Consider the following 21,034-nt stretch of genomic DNA (forward strand, 5'->3'; position numbering starts at 1 on the left):
TATTTAAACTAAGAACACTTTTAATGTACAATTTTAACTCAACTATTCTATTGCAATTCTGTCACAAGCTCCAGAAAAAGGCAGAGCTAATCACCACTGAGTTCAAAAGGTGCTGCCTCTGTTCTTTCATAGCTTGATTAAACTTCACAACAAAGACATTAAACTATCTTTAGGATGATTCATTTATTATGTGCCCTTGCCTCAGGATACACCCTCCTGCTCACAGGTCTCCAACAGCTACCTCTCTGCTCCCAATTAATGAAAATACGACCCATCATGAGAGGTATCCAAAGAAGGACAGAAGACTATGAAGAAATGCACAGGGAGATAAAGCATCTCTAAGAACTCTGACTCCTTGTAATTAATTTTTATGTACAACCACAGTCTGTATGCACACTCTTATCTTACATGACTGCAGCCAAAACAAAATGTCCACACCAGTGACTGTGTGACTCAGTGAAAAATGGCACCAGATGTCCACATGAGAATTAGCACCTAGGCAGCTGTTATCACTAGTGGAAAGGCAGTTCAAACAACATGAAAATTACATGGTCAGCACAGTGCTGACTGACTACAAAGCGCTCTCTCTTATCGCATTGCTCAAATCAACTGGAACAAGTCCAGGTACGGGAACTGCAAGGCTAAAGTAACTTACCAGGTATTAATGACATTGCACATTCAAGGACTATACTTCTCAAAGATGGAATAAAACCCCTAAACTTTTATTTCAAAGGCATAGCTGTGTCCCACAGTTCCTCATTCCATAAAATCTTAAAAGAGCAGAATCATCCACAGTTGCTCACTGATACTCACTAAAAAGACTTCTTTGAACAGACAGAATTTGTGGATAACTCAGATGAAATAAATGGTAACAGCTCTTTTGCAATCAGCAAAGCTAAGTTTCTTCTGTTTTTTTAACAACTAAAATCAAATTTAGTCCTCCCCTCCCATTCAGGACTCCTTCTAGGGCAATCCCACAAAATCTGCACCCACATTGTCCCTGTATCCACCTCACCAAGAGTTTCAAGTTCACACTTCTCCTAATCCTTCTACTGGTCTTATTCACATGTTTGATTTATCAGCAGGACAAGAAACTTCAAATACTTGGGCTGGCCAGGACCTGTATTTATGCTGACTATTTAACTAGTCCAAGCATCCAGACTGGCAAACTTGATATTTACCTTGACTGGCAAAGTTGATATTTAAGTTGCTAAACTAAGCTGAACAGACAAGGAATAACCTGCCATATTTCTTTAAATGGAGTAGAAGGTCTTTCTCCTCTGATGCTGACATACACAAAATCCACAGAAATACACATTTTCTTACAACTCTGTGTCAAAGCTGACTGAAACTGGCTAATAGGTTCAGAAGTCATTAGATTGGGAATTCAGGCTGAAAAGAAGACATTGATAGAAACCTCTCGTATTTGTATAAAACCAGGATAAGAAAACACTACCAGTAATACATTACAGATATCTGTCACTCTGTTCTTCTTTTATAATAAAAGCATATGTAGAGTAAAACTTACATGAAGGTTTGGCTAAACACTGATCTAATAGGCTAAACTCAAAATGTAAAATAAAATACAATTAAATTTCTGCTTCAAAAAAATTCATCCCAAATCCTAAAAGTTTGTTGATCCAAACTATTTTGACAATTTTTTTCACTCTTATTATTTTTATTTCCTTGGTACGTTTTCTCCTACAGATACATCCTGCACCAGAACGCACTCTTTTTTTTAACAGTAATTTGAATTGACTGGATGAGTCTACAGAAAATATTGCTTATCCATGACAGAAAGAAGTGATATAGTGTTAACATCTGTATTTTATGAACTCAGCCCTACAGCAGGAGTGTACACACCCTCCAGTTAAGATATGACATCCCTCTGTAGAGATAATACAGTATGGATGAAAATATATTTGAATAGGTGTACTTGAAATACACTGCCTGTTAGTCAGATCTGCAGACACATTAGCTGCCCTTAACACTGGACCTTGGCTACTTCTGCAATGGGACTTACCCAAATAAAGGCAAGGGAGATGATTTTGCATTGCAATTTCTTGAGCACGTAAATGTTTCTTAACAGTGATGGGATAATAGGTACCACCTTTGACAGTTGCATCATTAGCAACAATCAAGCATTCCGTCCTAAAAATAAAAAAAGAGTTTATGAGAGAGAAAAGTATTTCTAATGAGTAAATATGTATGTTGGTTAAGAACTGCAATGTGTCAAGGACTCTTGAAGCCCTGATGCTCTTAAGAGAGCTCTTCTCACCTGCACTCGCAGAAGGGCACATTGTAACAGCAGCCCCAGTACTATAATGTCCTATTCCATTATTTTAGGGAGTAAAATAATCCTGCATAGCACCACAATTAACTTCAAGAACAGTCTTGGAAGTACTTTGAGTAAGCAAGACTAATTTTTAGGCTAAATACCACCCTATTTTTTTAATAGCTTTCCAAATGCACTGATGTCTTCTCTTCATTGGACACCTGAAACTCTATGTATGTTCTGTTTATTTAGTGGGATACACTAACTAAAAATCCCCAACAAATAAAAAACAAAACAAAAAACCTCACTTCCTTTTAGCTATGGCCAAATGAATTCAGATACTGATTTTGTGGATTTTTTAGTGTCCGAAACAAAACACTAAAGACACTAACAGCCTCATACTGGAAACTGAATAAAATTATACCTTCTTCCTTTTCATATCATAAGTAATGTAGATGACTGGTATCTCTCACCCAGATACTCGTCCAATGCCTGTGATAATGCCTCCTGCAGGTACCTCTTCATTACCATACAACTGGTAACCAGCGAACTGGGAGAACTCCAAAAATGGAGATCTGAATAATGACAAATGAAACAAAACTGTAAAATATTACTAGTTCTGTCTGTCACTGAATCTTACTTAAAAGGTTAAAGTTTAAAAGATTTTTTTTAAAAGGAGATCAGTATTTCAAAGAATACTTCTGTAAAATTTCAATCAAGTTATGCAGTGTTTATCATGTTAGTGATTATGGAAGCTAAAGAGAAAAGAAGTCTGTTGCAATATTTACCTGCAAGAGACAACCTGAAATGTTTAAGGAAAAATAAAGGAAATACCTACCCAGGATCAATAAGCTTGTCAATTCTCTCTCTGGGTAACAGCTTTCCTCTTGATGTATGAAGCTTACGAGCTTTTTCCCCACCTCCTGTGACACAATAGTAAATTGTCACATTTTCTATGGACGCAGATAAGATAAATCGTCAGTTATATTAAAAATTTGAATGGAAACGCTGACGAGTACACCACTTTTTGAAGTATGAAACTTAATAATAAATTTAATAAATAATAGTTTCTACTTCAAGCAAATTTAAGGTATTGATAAAAAGGCTTGTTTTTTAGAACCTATTTTATTTCCCACCTCATTTTTTACAGTTAGTCTTTAGCCAAAGATTTTAATAAACATAGTTGTCTGCAACTTTTCCCCACTGCTTGGCAATAAACACAAGGGCAGAAAACATAAATATGTAGAAGGCACATCAGTAGAACAACAGGAAATACTAATCCCTAGAACTCATTTATAATAGCTACGCTGAATGCAATCTTGAATGAACCAGCAGTATCTAGATTAATTTCCTTAGACCATGCCAAAACTGTGAGTAGAATTCAGACATAGAGCATTTAATATCAAGTTTATGTTTGTTTCATTTCAACCCTTCACTAGAGGTCATCCTAAATCTTTTGCTCTCTAGAGCTTTGTGTCATTCAATACTTCAATATTTGTTGACGCACCTCAGCCTCTTTGTAACAACAACTTATACAAACATTGTCTCTCAGTGTAGACAGATCACTGATCTACCTCATTACTCTAAAACTGTCTCCCTGTCCAAAATAAAGAAGCTGCATTTTGCTAACATTTCTCCTGAGACTCCAGGACTTCTCTGTCAGCTAGGCATCACTGAAACAGAGCCTCTAAGCCTCCCTTGAAGTCCTTTTTCCTACTTCCTTCCCTGATCACCACACACATAATTTCTTACCTGTCAGGCTTGCCAGAAAGTCCTCAATTTATTTTCCGTTCAACCAGGTCATTAGATCTATATATCCAGACTAAGCCTAAATCTTGTAAATTCTTTCTGTACAAGTTTCTTAAAAAACAACCTCTCATATCCACCCACAGAGATGCTACTCTCATCCATGTTCTCAACATCTCACTACATCATAACTACACTGTCTCCAGCCTCTGAAGTCTTTCATTTACACTGTGTGATGCTGCAAAAGTAATTTCCATCACGAGACTTTTGTCATCTCTGTGTATCACACATGTTTGCTTCCCAGGCGTGGTAGCCATTCCATTGAACATTCCTCTTCCAACATCAAGACACTCTACCCCACACTAACCTCCATTCTGAGAAGTAGTGTCCTTAACAATGAAACAAACTTGGAGGCTATTAATTTGAAACCTCTTCTTAATTTCTCCTTTACAACAATGCCTACACCACAGTAACTGCTGATACTCTACGATCAGTCATGGAGATTAAAGGTATCTCACCTGCTTCTTGTGCTTCCTGTCAAAAAAACACCTGTTGTAAAGGGGCAGGGACCACTTCCTGTTGCACAGCTGGGGATAACTCAGTAGAGTGGGATATGGGTTCAGAAAAACCCTACATACTGAATAACAGCTAACAAATGAAGCATTCATTGCAAAGACCTCAATCAAGAACTCATTCTCTGACAGCTTTTACAGTGAAATCTAAAGATGCTGCACATATCCTTCAGAAGTATTCAACATAGGTAACTAACTTTTCTTACATACTTAAATGATATGTAAAGCAATTTCAGTCAACGTCACTCAAGACTGTGCATTAACATCCTGGTAGAGGTTGCTCAGATGAAGGAAACACTATGGTCTTGTCCTGACATTGTGTAGCAGGCAAGAACAGGCAAGCGAGCAGCAAGGGAGGCCATAACCATTAGTTCATGACGCACACATCATTAGTTCATTAACTGCTGAACCATCTCTACACCCATAAAAGACAGAGGCAGCCCATAGGTTTTAACATCTCCTCGGGAAACTCTGGACCCCTGTTTCACAGCAAGAAAGAAAAAGCACTGAGCACAAAATTTTAACAGTGCTCCATTCCAAAGTTGTAAAAGAAAATGCATTATATAAGAAACAGTGTATAAAATGACAAAACCAGTATTATGACAGTCACAAAAAGGGCACAATTAAAGCTACATGCTCAGCCTCTAGCAGCATAATTAAGCATTTATTAAATGTTTTCATTTTATTGTTTCCACTAATTGTAGTCAACTGCAATTCATTCAGATAGCCTTATAAGTCAAAAAGAAGAAACAAAGATTTCGATCTTTAAAACTACAGACCTGCTTTCTGCTTGCCAGCTCAACTACAGCTAGGAACTTGGAAAAGATCAACCAATAAAAGGAGGACAAAGGAGAATCCCCATCCTTTATTGGATGCATGGGGAAATATAGTGACAGAGGATGAGAAAAGGCAGAGGTACTTAATACCTGCTTTGATTCAGTTTATAACTGGATACTAGCCCACTGAATTGGAAGACAGGGAGCAAACTGAAGTTCCCTTAAGCCAAAGGGAACGGGTTAGTGACCTGGGGCACTACTTATACACAAGTTTATGGGGGCAGATGTGATTGACCCAACGGTAGTGAGGGAGCTGCTGAAAGAGCTCACAGAGGCACTTTCCAATATTTAGCAGCAGACATGGCTAAAGAGGGAGGTCCCAGGTGACCACAAGTTAGTCAGTGTGACACCCATCTCCAAGAAGGGCTGGAGAGACAATCCAGAGAACTGCAGGCCAGTCAGTCTGACAGCGGTGCCAAGGGAGGACGTGGAGCAGATCATGTTGAGTGCCATTATGCAGGACATACAGGACAACCAGGGGATCAGGCCCAGCCAGCAAAGGTTTAGGGAAAGCAGGTCCTGGTTAACCAACCTGATCTCCCTCTCCAACAGGATGACCCACTTAGTGGATGAGAGAAAGGCTGTGGATGCTGTCTCTGTGAACTCTGATGAAGCCTTTGACACCATTTTTCACAGCTTTCTCGTGGAGAAACTGGCTGTTCATGGCTTGGATTGGTGCACTCTTGGCTGGGTAAAAGGCCCTGTCTGGACAGCTGGGCCCTGTCTCTGGCTGGGCCAGAGACTGGAGGTGGCTGGAGCTACATTCAGCTCATGTGTGGTAACTAGTGGGGTTCCCCAGGGCTTGGTTTGGTGTTCAGTCCTGTTTAATAAGTTTAACAACAATCTGGATAGAGGATTGAGTGGACCCTCAGTAATTTCCCAGACGACATCAGGTTGGATGGGAGTGTTGACCTGCTGCAGGGCAGGAAGGCTCTGCAGAGGGATCTGGACAGGCTGGATCAATGGGCAAGGCCAAAGATGTGAGGTTCAACAAGGCAAAGTGCCAGGTTATTATACTAAAATCTAGACTATCATACTTACCTAACCTGATTTTTTCTGCTTGTTCTTGTAGCTCAGTTACCAGTGCCTTCATTCGTTCATAGTTCTCCTAAGTGGGGAACAAAAGAAAATTTTAAATTCAACCAAGGGTGACTAATATTTAAATTTTTAATAAACAAACATAAGAAGTACAAGACTAATTTCTCTTCCAAATCTAATTTTACCTTACTAAATACCATCCCTGTATTGTCTTTAAAGTAGTAACATTTCTACCTATGTACTGGCTTCTCTCAAGCATCCCAAAGCATTTAATAAAAGTGCTTTACAAAAAATCTTATTGTGTTAGAATGGTAAAAGACTAGTTCTGAATTTGATAAACTAAAATAGAACAAATCACTACAGAGCTGAAGTGCTTTTTCTTAGATTTTGTTTATCTTTGGCATAAGTTTGTTCATGTTTTAAATCTAATTTTGTAAAAAAAGCAGATTGAGTGCTCTTATGACTTGTACCAAAGGAAGAATAACCTAGGTCAAACAGATTTTGGTAAACACTTCTTAGATTCTTCTTGTTTAGGTTGAACAATAAGATAAAACAAGTTTGTTTTGTTTTGTGTTGTCTTGGTTTGGTTGTGTTTGGTTTTTTGTTTTTTTTAAGCTGGTGTTCTTGCTATTATACTTCTAGAAAAACAAAGATTCATAATCTGAGTATGAGTGAATCAGTACTGAGCTAACCATTTTCATTCAAATTATACAAAACTCCATGCGCACATTACAGCAGATTGGGTTATTTTAGAGTTTCTTAGGAATTTAAAGATATTAGTCAAGCTTAATTTGTTGGGGTTTTTGTGCAGACACATTAAGAACTTTACAACCTTTTTGAAAAGTGAAACTGCAATAAAAGAACATGCTGCACAAAAAGATCTGATTTCCTTGTCTAATTCTCATTTATATGATGTTTGAGCCTAGTTTGACAGGAAAAAACCAGCTGGTAACTCTATGTTAACTCTCTATAACTCTCATATATACTCAAACACAGAGACTTAGGGTTTCCCTTAGGAAGAAGCTGCAAATGTTGCAGTTGAGTTTGTTCACTTAGGCACTGAAAGGTAAAGAAACAAAGCAGAAATAAAATAATAACATGAACAGATTCAGCTCACATTTGAAGTGCTTTGCTGTAGAGTGACTTTCAAAACAACATATTTTTCTCCCTTTGAAATTGCCACAAATAGATTAAACATACTCTCTTGAAAGGTAAAAATGTATCTTGTAATTCCATACTTGTTGTCACAACACCCAATATTACTTTGCATCAGAGTTCAGCTTATCCAGCTGGGTCATTTTGCACCTATACACAACAAAAATTTTGTCCTGTTTCTCCTTGTTGTGTCAGCCTTTTTTCTCTAAATACATCACCTTTTGCACACAATACTGTGCTTAGAAACTTACCTTTAACATAGGGAAAAAACCCCCAAAAAGCAGCTAATATAGCAGAGGATATTAATAGAGGAACAGTAATCACAGTCATAGTCTTTTTCATAAGGTTTTGACTCACTGTAGCTAGTTTAGCTACTCTACATGAAAGGACTTTTTAGATAAACTGTAAAAAATACTGCACAAAAACATCTGAGTTGCTTAAACTCACTCAACTTCTATCATGATCTTTCATGCCTTAAACCAGAATAGAACACTGCCATACTTTAACAAAGAGAAGTAAGGATGTATTAAAATAATTCTGAATACACACAGAAAAGACTACTCTCAGAAATAAATGTGCTAGTTCTACCATGTATTTGTGGGCTCTTCATTATTGTCGTTAAATAATGAAAATAAGGTCAGTGAACTGGCATCAAATTTTTTCTGGAAACTGGTCTTTGCACCAGCAAGTTGTATAAAATTCTGCTGTTAATATGAGGATTTCTACAAATTTCAATACAAAATTAAGGGGCAAACCCTAAACACCAATCCAACAGTAACTGCACAAGCTACATGAATTACTGCTACGTCACCACAGTGTATGTAAGAGCCAGGGCCTGAAATCTTCCGAGAATTTGTTTCATTTTCCAGAATTTAGGCTCACTCACCTTTAAATTACATTTTTGCCTATCTGGTTCAAGAGACAGTTTGCATCATCAAGGGCAGCCTGTCTAGTTGAATTCACAGCCAGAAAAGTAAACAGTGGCCAAAGAAGGCAAGACCCTCATCACCTATCATAATGTCTTCTTGTGTTTGCACTGCTATTCCTTGTATTATTTTTTTTTCAGATGGTGAAATGTCTCACAGCAGGGACCTCAGATCTTTGTGTCTGTAAAGCAGTGCTTGCACTTAGAGTGTTCCATAAATTATTTCTACCAAATACTAACCCTATTAGCTATTTTACCAAGCCTTGCTTTTCTCTTGACGTTGAAAGGTACCCAGTCATAAGAGTGAATCTGGGGGCAGCTCAGATGAGTGAACACCTTTATTAAAATACTATCATTTTTTGGCACCCAAAATATGAATGTGCATGTATACATAGCCACACTTCACATACACAAGCTTTGTGTGTGTGTATATACACATACATGCGTATGAGCAAATACACAGAAGCTTCAGTCACCTAATTTCTGTCCCAAATTTAGTTTCTACAAAACAAAGCACAGAACCAAACACAGAACCAATGGACCTATCTCAGTAAGAATACATGCCGTTGCTTCACACACTGTTTTGTATTTTACATGAACAAATATGAAAACAAACATATGCCCTCCTATCAGCTTCGATCCATACCTAAAGCCATGTTTTTCTCAGCCTAACTGTAAACAATATTTTTGAATATGATGGCGTTAAGAATGCCCCATTAAAATTAAATGTATTAATACCACATGGAAGTATGGCTCTCTTCCTAAAGACAACTGGAATTACACCTTGCTCTCCTCCTCAAAAGATTATGTTTTTCGACGCAAGTCCATGACTCCGTACAGCTATTCCACCTGTTTTCAACTCAGGAATCAATTTGCAAACACAAAAACATCCAACTTTGAAAGCATCAGGCTCCATCTTCCACTGCCTACAAACCCCGCTTCCACTTCACTAGCATCGACCATCCTGAAACGCAGCAAGAGCTGGAAATCTGATTTAAAAGGGCAAAAATATCCATGACGAGCCAGGCGACTGCACCCATCCACGTTTTTTTCACACAGTATCTGCAGGCTCAGCGCGCAGAAACGGACAGGCCTGGGCGCTCGGGCAGCGGGGCCAGGGCGCGGCGCTACTCCCGCCGCCCTGCAGGGCGGGACCGGGACGGGGACTCGCCACGTCCCGCATGCCCCGGCCCTACCAACTCCTCCAGGGCGCTGCCGCCCCCGCCCCGCCCCGCGGCCCGCCCGGGCCCTGCCGCCCCCCCGCCCTACCTGGTAGAGCGCGGAGCTCGCGTCGGGGCGCGACCCGACGGCCGCCACCGCCTCGCCGCGGTACCCGCGCGCAAGGAGCGGGAGCAGCAGCCCCAGGCAGCGGCCCGGGAGCCGCGGGGCGCCCAGCAGCATGGCCGGGCCGGGCCGAGCCGAGCAAGCCGAGCCGAACAAGCTGAGCCGAGGCAGCCGTCCCAGGCCGCCGCCGCCGCCGCCACTCCCCCCGGCGCAGCCAATGGGCACAGCGGGGCCGGGCCCCGCCGCGGAGTCCTAGACCGGGCCCTCGGACAAGCTAATGCAGTAGAAGGCCCTTTGAAAGAATTGTGCTTGGACGACCACACGTGAAAACCGTATGTTTTCACGCACAGCCTAGGAAAGCCCTTGCCCTTCTTAGAAACTTATCATACAGTAATAGGGACAGATCTTTTTCAAATCCAAAACATCTTTGGCCGAGTTTCTCCCTTCCATGAAAACTTTGCTATTCTTCAGTATTCCAGTTTTACTTTAAGTCAAGGCCCTTATCTTTAGAGAAAGGTAACAGTAGGGAGTCTGATACCAAGTAAATTAAGCTCTATTCTAAAACAAAACCAACAATGACAACACCCCTGCTAAACCACGCTCGGCCTATTACCAGCAGGTCTGTGTGCACCCCAGTGGTGCGGCCCAAACTTCAGCTTTTCCTTTAGTTCACACTTACTAGCTTCGTGGACTTCCAAGTATTTAAAAACTGTAACTGATACTTAAAGAAGTAGAAACACAGGTAAAAGAAAATAATTTATTCACATAATTTACATACTACAAAGGAAGTAAGACTACTTCCTTTGACACAGAAAGCTTTAATGTGATGATACAGGGTGTCAGACAACTCTAAGCAAAGCAGTTTTATGCCACATCTTTGTAAAAATGCTACTCATACGTATTGAGATTTCAACAATATTTTCTTACATCCTTCATCATTATAAAACTTCCATACACAAAACAGAACACAAAATTCTCTTATTTCTATTCAAATTAAATTTGTTCTTAAAAAAATCCTCTAACAAAGTGCATGTTATTTGCTGCAAGGAAAAGAAAGCACAACCCAAATTAACAATGCAGATAAGGCACCATAAATCTTAGTAATGAAGTAGTTGATTTTTTCCCCCTTTTAACATGAATGCAAGCTCAAATGTATGCTACTAAATGTAGAATGTTTATCCCCTCAGAACTCAGTCAGAAGGTACTCACAGCAATTACTTCATAGCCACTCCCCAATAATCTTTTTTAGGCTCTATGTGTGCAATTGATATAAACATGCCAGACATATCAGGAAGTAAATACTTGCATACTTAATATCTACAAGATATACAATACATACAGTTACACGTATACATTAATCTCTTTCATAATGTTTACAGTAAAACAATATTTAGATAAACATTTCAAGTTAAACGGATTAGGCAAAGCACAAGATACCATCTGAACAGAAACTGTTGTTGGTATTTCTGAGGGTTTTTTGGGGGAATGAGGTGAGTTGATCAGATGGTTCAAGTAAGTTACTCTACACTGGGACCACTAGTCCCTTTTCCATCACCTCAAGGAATACTGCTAGTGAAATTTCACTGGCAGAGCTAATATACCAATTTGCAGTAACAGTAGCTTTATTCTGTATTTCTCCTCTCTGACAAAAATTTACATGTAACTTTGGAAGCTTTGCCAACAACTTCTGAATAGAGAAACATTCTCTAACTTCATCAACTATTTCAAAATTAACTACATATTTATATTATTTACCTGCCAGGAAAGGATTACTCAGTCCAAACCTGATGATAGGTTTCTTGAGAGCATTAACAATACCATTTAAACATCAGTTTCCCCTTCATAATAAATTGCTTTGCAAAAGTACCTGCAAGTATTAAGTAATGGGAAAAAATTTAAGACTACTCAAGCTCATGCAAGCAAGAGTTTCAGACTAAATACTGACTCTTTCAGCGATCACCCGACTTTGAGAGTGCATAAACCTAATTACCTCACCCAGACAAATTTCTTGATGAGGTAAATAAAAACTTAAACTAAAATCTAAAGCTAAACTGGAATTTTATGGCAAGTTACAGTACAAGCAGACATGGACATAAGAAAACCCCTTTAATTCAAGTGCTTCAAAGCAGCAAATCCTCAAAAGTGACATTATATAATCATGGTTTAAATCCAATCTCTTTGTGCTACTTTGCACAAGGGAAACTGAGGAAGTCAGTAAATATACAAACAACTACATGTAAAAATAAGGAGAAGAAATTGTATCTATAGCTTTGTTTTCCAATTTAGAAGAAAATTAGCATTTATACTAGGAAACATCAATCTCCTCCTCAAAGTTATAAAAAAGGTTGCAAACATTAACCTTGTGTTATCATCTTTTAGTAAACTGTGTTTTTAAGTTTTCAACAAATTTTTAAGGAACCAATCCTACTGGGCTTTTCAGGTTACGATCTTTTAAATTATGTGGTTAAAAAACTGTTATAAAAATATGTAATTTGGAGATTAAAATAAAAACACCTGCAGTGCTTGATATAAGTACATATGTATTTACTACACTACTTCCAGTATTTGCATTCTGATCTCCAGATATTACATTATACCCAAAAGGTTAATTCCTCCTTTTAATGTAACATACTTCACAAAAAGAAGTAAAGAACTTGAATAATCAGTACCAAGAAGCTTTAGCATTAAAATGGAAAAGAATACTTGTTGCAAGATTAAACATTATTTCATTGCACTTTTCTGTAGGATAGTCAATGCACCCACTATCAGTGTCTAAACAAGTGAAACCATAAGCTGGTAGTCAGTAAGTAGTCTGATCCTATGACATCATTGTAGTGGTGTAGACTATGTCAGCATTTTGAAAGTCCCTGGGTTGCTTCAGAAAGAATCCATTTCATCTTCACAGCATTAATTAACAACATGTCCTAGGGTGGCTTTATGATGCTTGTATCCCCAATCATCTGTTCTGTTTATGCTGGATATTAAGTTTTGCACCTTTAAGACTGGTTCTGAGAGCGAAGAGGGAGAGAAGAAGTGAAGAGCTCGTTATCAGAAGCTGCACTTGCTCCTCTGCATTCTCTCGCACAGACTGTGTTGTCTGCAGAACAGACAGACGGCAGAAGAGAGATTTCCTTTGCTTTTAGTTAGGTTTTAGCTAGCTGAGGCAGAGATGTTCCCTGGACTGCAGCTTTTCTTTTTTTGGGAACTGATTAGCCTTGTTCTGGACTGAAAACCCAGAAAAACACAGGCACCTCACACCTGTGGCCCACTGGAGCCCAGGACGTGGCATTTTCCAACACAAGAGGAATGGGTAACAGACTGAGTGAGCTGAGCTACACCCCAAGAAAAGACTTTCTGAATTTGCCATCTCTTCAGAACAGCAAGAGGTTTTATTGTTTAGTATTGTTCATTATGTATGCTTGTGAATACTTTGCTTGTTAATTAAACAGGTTTTTTCCACTTTTCTCCAAGGAAATCTTTCCAAACCAGTTGGGGGAGGGGCCGCTTGAATCTGCTTTCTAGAGGGACCCCTTTGAAAATCTCCTCCCAAATTTGTCCTAAACCAGGACAAATACATTTTTTTTGGTGCCCAACATGTGGTTCGAGAAAGTGAAAAAAAAATGTACTGATTGCATTTTGGTTCTACTTACTCTGCACTGAGATAAAGCAGTCAGTAGCCATGTTGACTGAATTCATGTCTCTCTAGGTGGAGGCCTTCACCTGTCTCTGGTCCCTAGGCTGTTTTGAGGTTTTAATACCTTTCTGGTCCCTAGGCTTATTTTCTTATCTGGAGATAGATCCAGTATTTTGCCTGACATGTAGCTTTTACAGTAGAGGGGCAGAGATTTGAGTTGCTATTGTGCTGGGCTCGGTGATAATGGTTTATAGGGAATTTACATAGGTACTGGAGCTTGTTCAAGATATGTTTGGTTTATGGTTTCTTTGTCTGACCCCGCATCCCAGTTCCAGTAGCATGTTTTGGGAGTTTAATAGAAATTGCACCCAGTTTGTTAAAGGAGGAGCAGGAGATGAGGCTTTTCAGCCTTTTCTTTCCATCTTCTCCTTTGAATCTGTTACATCATTTTTGGAGAGTGTTCAGTTTCCCCTGAATGTTAAAGAGATCACTTTCCTGGTATTTTATCTGGTACTGTTATTACTGGCTGACATTAAGTGTGGCATAATGAGTATCAGAACAAATTGTAACTTTTAAAATACTCTTTTCTTGTTGCAGTATATTCTGTGATCCTAGGTTTTTATAAAACCCATTTGCTATTCTGAATCATCCACTTCCATAAAGATGTCACTGAAAAAGTACTCAGAGATTTTGGTTGGCTCTCCTTCCTTCTCTTGATCTTTAGCACAGAGAGGTGGCTTCACAGACGAGTTGTTACTTGGGACCTGATAAAACAAGAAAAGGTTGCTCTTAACAGTCTTCATCAGTGTGTATGTGCAAATATATATACATATATATGCACATGTGCTATTTGTAAGGGTATTTTATTTACATAAGAAGTTTTGACCAAAGAAAAAAAAATCAGAGTTTACTGAAAATGAGAAATAAATAAATATCCACGCAGAGAAAAATCAACTTAGTTTCCATACACGTTTCCTAAACATGCCCAAGTCAGAATTTGTCAACTGGAACAGATACTGGACTCAAAACATGAATGCTACACACCCATTTACTCACTCCTGACACAACTAATTCTCTGTTCTTCACACCTCAGAAATGCATGGCTGTTCGAAAGTAAACTCATACCGTAACTGCAGCATCAGCAGCTACAAGCTCATGTTCCACAGATGATGAAGTAGAGGGAAAAGAACAAGATTCCCTCTCATCTTTAGTGGACGGAGTGGGTTTCTTTAGACTTCGTTTTGGAGTCACAATTCGTGGCTTTTGGATCTTCCCTCTATTCCCTTTGGTGTCTTCTGCAGATTCAGAATTACTTTTTTGGCAAATTAAAGATAAAAATCCCAATGGTTTTCGTCCACCCCTGTTCAAAACAAATATAGTCAGGATGTCATAGGATTGCTCCATAAAAGGAAGATGTAAATAGCATTGCAGGAGTCCAATTCTATATACAGGAAATAAACACACACCTACAGGACATGAAAATTCTAAGGAAAAAAAACCAAAAAGTCATGGTAAGAAAGGCTTTGGCATTACTGAATATTCTGGTACAAGAGGTTTTTTGAACAGTCACAGAGATTCTTGACAATTTTTAAGCCTGAGAACAGGAATCTATTATTTGCTGCTAATCCACAGCCTCTAACAAGCTACCAGACTTTCAGAGAGTGGTTCCAAGAAGGACGGAGGCACACTTCTGAAGAACAAACTGAAAATTCTGAGCATCCTTTATGTAATCAATGGAGAACCTGATCCCCAAGGATGGGGCTACAGCAGACTACCTGCAGGGTTTTAGCCTATTTACAGCAGCAAACCCAGACCAATGAGCTTATGGAAGTCAAAGCACTGAGGGAGGTACAGAAAGCATAACTTTTCATATAGTTCAGAGTTTACAAATTAGAAAGCAAACTTTAAGGCAAGGATTCTGATGTTAATGCATCTCCATCCAATTGCTGTGGATGTCCCAAATATAAATAGACAATATTGGTACTCACAAAAGCATAATGAAAAAGTAAATGACAGATTAGAAGAGGCCAGTGGAGCATTACAATCAAAATAATTAGCACAGGAGCAACAGAGAACATGAACTCAAACATTTAAACAAACTGTACAGAAAGGTATATTTAAAATATCAAGTCAACATATAGGTAAGAGGAATATCCTCTGAGCTGCCAAGATTGAAACTGCTTTGGAGAAATTACTTATGTCAGTCCTAAAAATTCAGTGTGCTCAATACTGTACCAGTAACAAATCTTACTGGCAGGATGAACACCTGCAAAGGTGGCAAAGGCCAAACGAGTGGATGGGTATATATGTCACAACATGAGACTTACCTATGGAAAACAACAAATTATCGTAAGTTCCTATCACAGCCAATGGATACCTGCCTGACAAAAGGTATCTATCATGGCTAAATAGACATACAGTATGTCAGCAGTGCCCTTCAGTTGATCTTCTCATTTAATGAGTAAAATAACTCAAATTTCAAAGCAGACAGTTTGATGCTTTCTGATTTACAGGAGAGCACAGATACTGTAATTCTTAGCCATGCAGGTCACAAAAAATGGTACTGAAAAGATGTCAATATAGAAACATGATCTTTTTTACAGAACAAGCTGACAAAACATTATTTCAATTACTGCATACCTGAATAATGGAGTTTTTGAAGATGATGCTGGGCTTCTAGTATGTTTCAACTGTGCAGATTCATGCACATTCTCCTGCTTTCCTTGTCCACTTATTTCTGATCTTCTGTTAGAGGTTAATCTAGACATAACCTCTTCTTCCATTTCAGATGCTGCATTCTCAAGTGGTGATTTCCCTAAGCTCTCCAAATTCTCAAGCTGGCTTCTCTCAGGCAGTTGTGAGATAGACTCAGACACCAATACAGAAGTAAGTACTTTTTCCTTTGCTGAAGACTCTGTTTTTTGAAAAGGATTCCCTGTAAAAAGAGTCAAGAGTCAAAGACTTCCGTGATAACACAAGAGCCCAAAAAATGCATGGTATTAAAATGGTTTGAACCATTACAACAGAAGGGCTGAATTTTTGTTTAGTTTTATTTGTCAATTTATTTTTATGAGTCACCACTATGAATTAAAAGTTCATGGTCTATTTTTAAAGCCTGTAAGATCATAGAGATGTTATGGGAAAAAGCTGACAGAAGTGCGGTTTTAAATTTTACAGCACACTCTCCCCCCCCCCAATCCTCTATTAGCATTCCACAGAACTTAGTATAGCCACCTAGCTGTTTAACCTTCTACAACTTCCCTTAGAAGTCTTTTTCAGAGCCAAAATTATAGTTCACCATGCCCTTTACTCAGATCAATGAACATTGTATTGCCAGTAGTTCTGCTTTTTCTCTGTTTCTTCAGAGGCAGATTAATCTCCTAAACAATTCCGTACTTTTTCAGTAAAAATGCAAAACAAAATAAAAAATAAACTATTTTGGCATGGTGTGGTTAAAATGCCAGTTAATACTTTTGATTATTAGTGCTCTTTAAAAGGTGGAAATATTTGCTTAAGAGACAGTAACATGTTTAGTCAAAAATCCTCTCAAATTTCACCAATAAACTAGATACAGCAATGCTTTTAAAACCATTATTAAATAACCAAAATTTATGTAATTTGGCACACCTAGTTTATAGCAGAAAGCATGGAATGGTGGTATTAAGAAAGGAAACAAGGAAACAAGGAAAACTTGTTTCTACTGTTGTGTTAGATGGCCTCAGACAGAATTATTTAGCATGACAACCAGTAATAAATTGTGATGTGTTTACATTCATTATACTTCGGTTTACAAGTTCACATGTACATACCAGAAGTTACCACTGGCACATCTGTGGATTTAACTGAATCACCCTGTATTTAAAAAAAGGAAAAAAAAAAGGGTTTTTTATTGCTGTCAATACAGAAGAGATGATGAAGTAGATAAACTCATATCACACATGCACAGTTCTAAGAGCAGGACTGATACAGAAGACAGTGCAGCATCATTCATCACTTAACTCATTTCTTAAGCAGGCTTTTCAAGGTGTTCCTATGACAAATTACTCAAGACAAGGATATTGAGATAAGAGATCAAAGAAGGAAGAAGATTGTTATCCATCCCTTCCTAGAAAAGCTCTCTGAATCATCTGGGGAATTACCACCCATTCCTACACCAAGGTACACCATACAATCTTAGCCCACTTACAAAGATCAATGGTAGTTGCTGCCATAAGCTTGGTTATATTGTAAAAAAGCACAGAAGGATGCTGGAAAGATCGTGGCTTGTTTTCACTGGCAGCTTGCTCTTTTAAACTAGTACCTGCTATGTTAAGAATCAGTAGGAACGTATCTAACAGCTTCTTCAAGTAACAGACACAATGCAGATTCAAAACATCATTCAGTGTACCTAGATATCCTGCCAGTCACCCAATATACCTCCAGAGTTTCCTCTCCTGCAATGCCATTGTCATAAGGGTGATGCAGAATGAACCAAGTAAGACATATTACCAGTCTATCTGCTAGGAAGTTTTATTCAAAAACACCTGAGAGCCTACAGATTCTCAAAAAACCCAATAATAAATAAACAAATACCCAAAAGATTGTAGATTTAAAAACTAAAAGTAATCTATAGGTGTTGATTTTCCTTTTAAGTTGTATAGGCATATATAGTACATATTTAAGCAAGTGACACCATTAAAAATAAACATAATTAAAATGCTCTATTATGCGTTATGCATCTAACCCATGGATGAAAACTCACCAAATTATGATCTCACCTTGTAAGTGGTTTCCAGGTCATTTTCCACTGCAACAGTAGATGGAGTTTTCTTGGAAGGAGGAAAATCATTCTCTTCTAGCTCAGCAGCCAACCGTTTTTGAGCTGTCTGCAACTTTGGAACAGAGTCTACTGCACTCTCTAGTTTGGTTTCCATACTGCTATTTAAAGGTCCAGCAACCTTACCAGCTGCAGTTGTCAAGGATCCAATACTGTTTATAGATATATAAAGTCATAATTGCAACAGTAGAAGAAGCCAAAATTTACTTTGTATAAAGTTTCTGTATGGAAATTACACACGAATCTCTGGTGGTACTCTCTCTTGCTTAATGTCAATATTAACTTCAAATGTACCATTTACTACCAAGAAACAATTTGTTGTGCTATCTGGAGTTAGTTTTAGTAGTCATATTGAATTTAGTTTAGCTGCTCTATTTGAACTCCACTTGGTCTTTTCATATGATGCAAAAATATGGCAACTTATTAACTGCCTTAGAAAAATGCTAAAATACAGTATTATTTATCTGCACAATTGAACCCCCACATGCTGTATGGTCTCAAAAACATACAGATATATATAAGACATACAGAAAAGCAGCAGAGACTAGGAAAATATGGTAAAGCTGTACAGGAACAGCAAGACAGAACATGTACTCTAACTCAGCCTGTCAGCAATTTTGTTTATCATAAGTAGTTCCAGAGGAGTTAGAATTATTACACTGTGTAGCCAACATTTACTCAAAGACCTATCCTTTCAATAAAGGAATGATATTAGTATCTGATTTCACAGGGCAAGATTCTCCACAATTATATGGAATTGCATTACACTCTAGTTATGATCTGAGGACTTTCATTAATATGGTATTAGGGTTTGCGAGTTTTTTACTACTTTGCAACAATTCCATTTTACTTTGCAACAATTCCATTTTTCGTAATGTCTTTTTCCTTTGGTTTTGCTTTTTTTTTCTCCCAAATGGACTAAGAGATTTAGTTCAACTTGTCTGCCTTTCATCTTGTCTACCTTTTAAACAGCAAATTCAAGACAATAAGAACTTACATCTACTGTTTACCATGTTTTCCAGAAAACCATTTCATGAAAAATCTGGACAAGCAATTAATAAACAGCTACTCTACGAAACTGTTGAAGTACTGTAAAATGCAAACATGCTTAGATTTTTTCATTTCAATTGCTTTGCATTGTAAGTATCCTTAAGGTAAAGTAAAGCTCAAGCTGGGCAAATGACTTCTACTAAAAAGGAAGATCTACTCTAGCCATCCAACAAAGTTACTTCCTCTAGCATTTCTTCATTTGAGAAGTTCTAATCTGTACTACATAGTCAGAGAACAAACAAGGTACACAAAAACTACTTCACTTTGATAAAAAATGAAGCATTTACCTCTCCACTTCAGTCACAGTTGTTTCACTTGCATTTATTGGGCTGATAAGTATTGGGGCTGGTAGTACTGGTTCTGAAGTTTGTTCCACCATAGCAGATGCATCAAACTCTTTTGAGCCAGCTGGGATTTCCACCAATGTTAAAATGAATGTCTGTTCTTCCTCTGGACATCTATGATCATCATTCACTACTATAATTTTTTCAGGGAAATAAATAACAAAAAACCTATTAATCAAATATGAAATTATGCTGTTGTCTTCATCTCCTCTCTACACAGAGTACTGAAATTTTAGGCATTCATCTCTCTGGAAAAAGGCACTGGACGTATACTTGAGACAATAAGCTTCCTGACTTCCCAGATGAGATATACATCATCATCTCCTGGTGCTCATTCACTGCAGAGGAATCCTGATTACCATTTAGAACGAGGAATATTAAAAATGCCTAATAATGATGAAGATTTTAAAAGGGTGTTCTAGCATTAAAGAGCAATTTGCTGTTTAATTAAACTTATGTCATGGTGGTTTAGTGACCTTCTGTCTTTAATTGCAACTCTCAGGTATTAAGAGTTACTTCTTTAAATGGCAGATGTCTACTGTTTTGAAGGTAAGCACAGGATTTTTCCCCTCACTGCAGATTGGCAGAACAGGATCTGAGAAGCACAGTCTTGAATTTAACAGATGAAAAATAGAGATAATTTAATCAACAAACAGATATTAACAGATAGCTGCCAGCTGCCATCTGTTAGAATTTAAGCAACAAACATTTGTAAAGTTTTCAAAAGATGGAAAACAACAATGGTACTCCATTATTTAAGACAGTTCTCAATGAGGTAAAGCTGTTATTCCAACCTCAGCTTGCTAGGTTGCTAGAATCCTTGCTAGGATTCTTCATCTAATTAAACACAGTTAAAGATGCTTCATCCCAAGATTCTTGCAATAATAGAGCATAGCAACAGATGTCTAAGAAGAAATGAGTTACAGCTTTGGACTGCAGTTTCCACATAAAGTAAGTATTCTGGGCTTCTGTCACTGTGACTATCCTGTATGTTAGACAAGTAGTGGTTCCAAACCAACCATTTCAATTTATTCTAGGGAACAGCAGACATCACCTTCGTAACTTTCATAATACTTGATCTGGCATTAATCTGTTGACTCAGTACACCTAAAGAAGGAAGTTTGATTGTTTTACACTTCCTGTCTTCCTCTTTCCCTCTGCTCCACATTTGCACAGCACAGCCCTCCTACTCACAGAACTCTGACAACAGCATTCACTTGGTAACTTCATGAGCAACTGTAGCTCACTAAGCCAGTGGAAAACTACAGAGTTTCTCACCCTCTGTCATGTTTAGTTTTTGTTGGGTGAGTCAGAGGTGCCTAAAGGACTCTAAAAACTATATACTATACCTACCACAGG

The 21,034-nt window shown here is 38.2% G+C and overlaps 2 protein-coding genes across 7 annotated transcripts in view; both read right to left on the reverse strand.

Annotated features, from left to right (window-relative positions):
* The window catches only part of MCCC2 (methylcrotonoyl-CoA carboxylase 2), a 37,514-nt gene extending 27,478 nt beyond the window's left edge, over positions 1-10,036 (reverse strand). For both annotated transcript variants that reach the window (XM_038123466.1, XM_038123465.1), the window contains exons 1-5: positions 9,817-10,036; positions 6,471-6,537; positions 3,114-3,198; positions 2,749-2,850; positions 2,024-2,151 (exon numbers count right to left, since the gene is read on the reverse strand). In XM_038123466.1, the coding sequence (XP_037979394.1) occupies positions 2,024-2,151; positions 2,749-2,850; positions 3,114-3,198; positions 6,471-6,537; positions 9,817-9,948 (514 nt within the window). In that variant the 5' untranslated portion in view covers positions 9,949-10,036. The remainder of the gene's footprint in view (positions 1-2,023; positions 2,152-2,748; positions 2,851-3,113; positions 3,199-6,470; positions 6,538-9,816) is intronic.
* A 538-nt stretch (positions 10,037-10,574) lies between these two features.
* The window catches only part of BDP1 (B double prime 1, subunit of RNA polymerase III transcription initiation factor IIIB), a 53,630-nt gene continuing 43,170 nt past the window's right edge, over positions 10,575-21,034 (reverse strand). For 4 of the 5 annotated variants that reach the window (XM_038123461.1, XM_038123462.1, XM_038123464.1 and 1 more), the window contains exons 37-42: positions 19,619-19,808; positions 18,223-18,433; positions 17,275-17,317; positions 16,106-16,400; positions 14,591-14,825; positions 10,575-14,229 (exon numbers count right to left, since the gene is read on the reverse strand). In XM_038123461.1, coding sequence (XP_037979389.1) covers positions 14,101-14,229; positions 14,591-14,825; positions 16,106-16,400; positions 17,275-17,317; positions 18,223-18,433; positions 19,619-19,808 — 1,103 coding nt within the window. In that variant the 3' untranslated portion in view covers positions 10,575-14,100. Of the gene's footprint in view, positions 14,230-14,590; positions 14,826-16,105; positions 16,401-17,274; positions 17,318-18,222; positions 18,434-19,618; positions 19,809-21,034 lie in introns of those variants that run through there. The other variant, XR_005255160.1, reaches the window with a different exon arrangement.

Source organism: Motacilla alba, chromosome Z, assembly GCF_015832195.1.
Source record: "Motacilla alba alba isolate MOTALB_02 chromosome Z, Motacilla_alba_V1.0_pri, whole genome shotgun sequence".
Taxonomy (NCBI): Eukaryota; Metazoa; Chordata; class Aves; order Passeriformes; family Motacillidae; genus Motacilla; species Motacilla alba.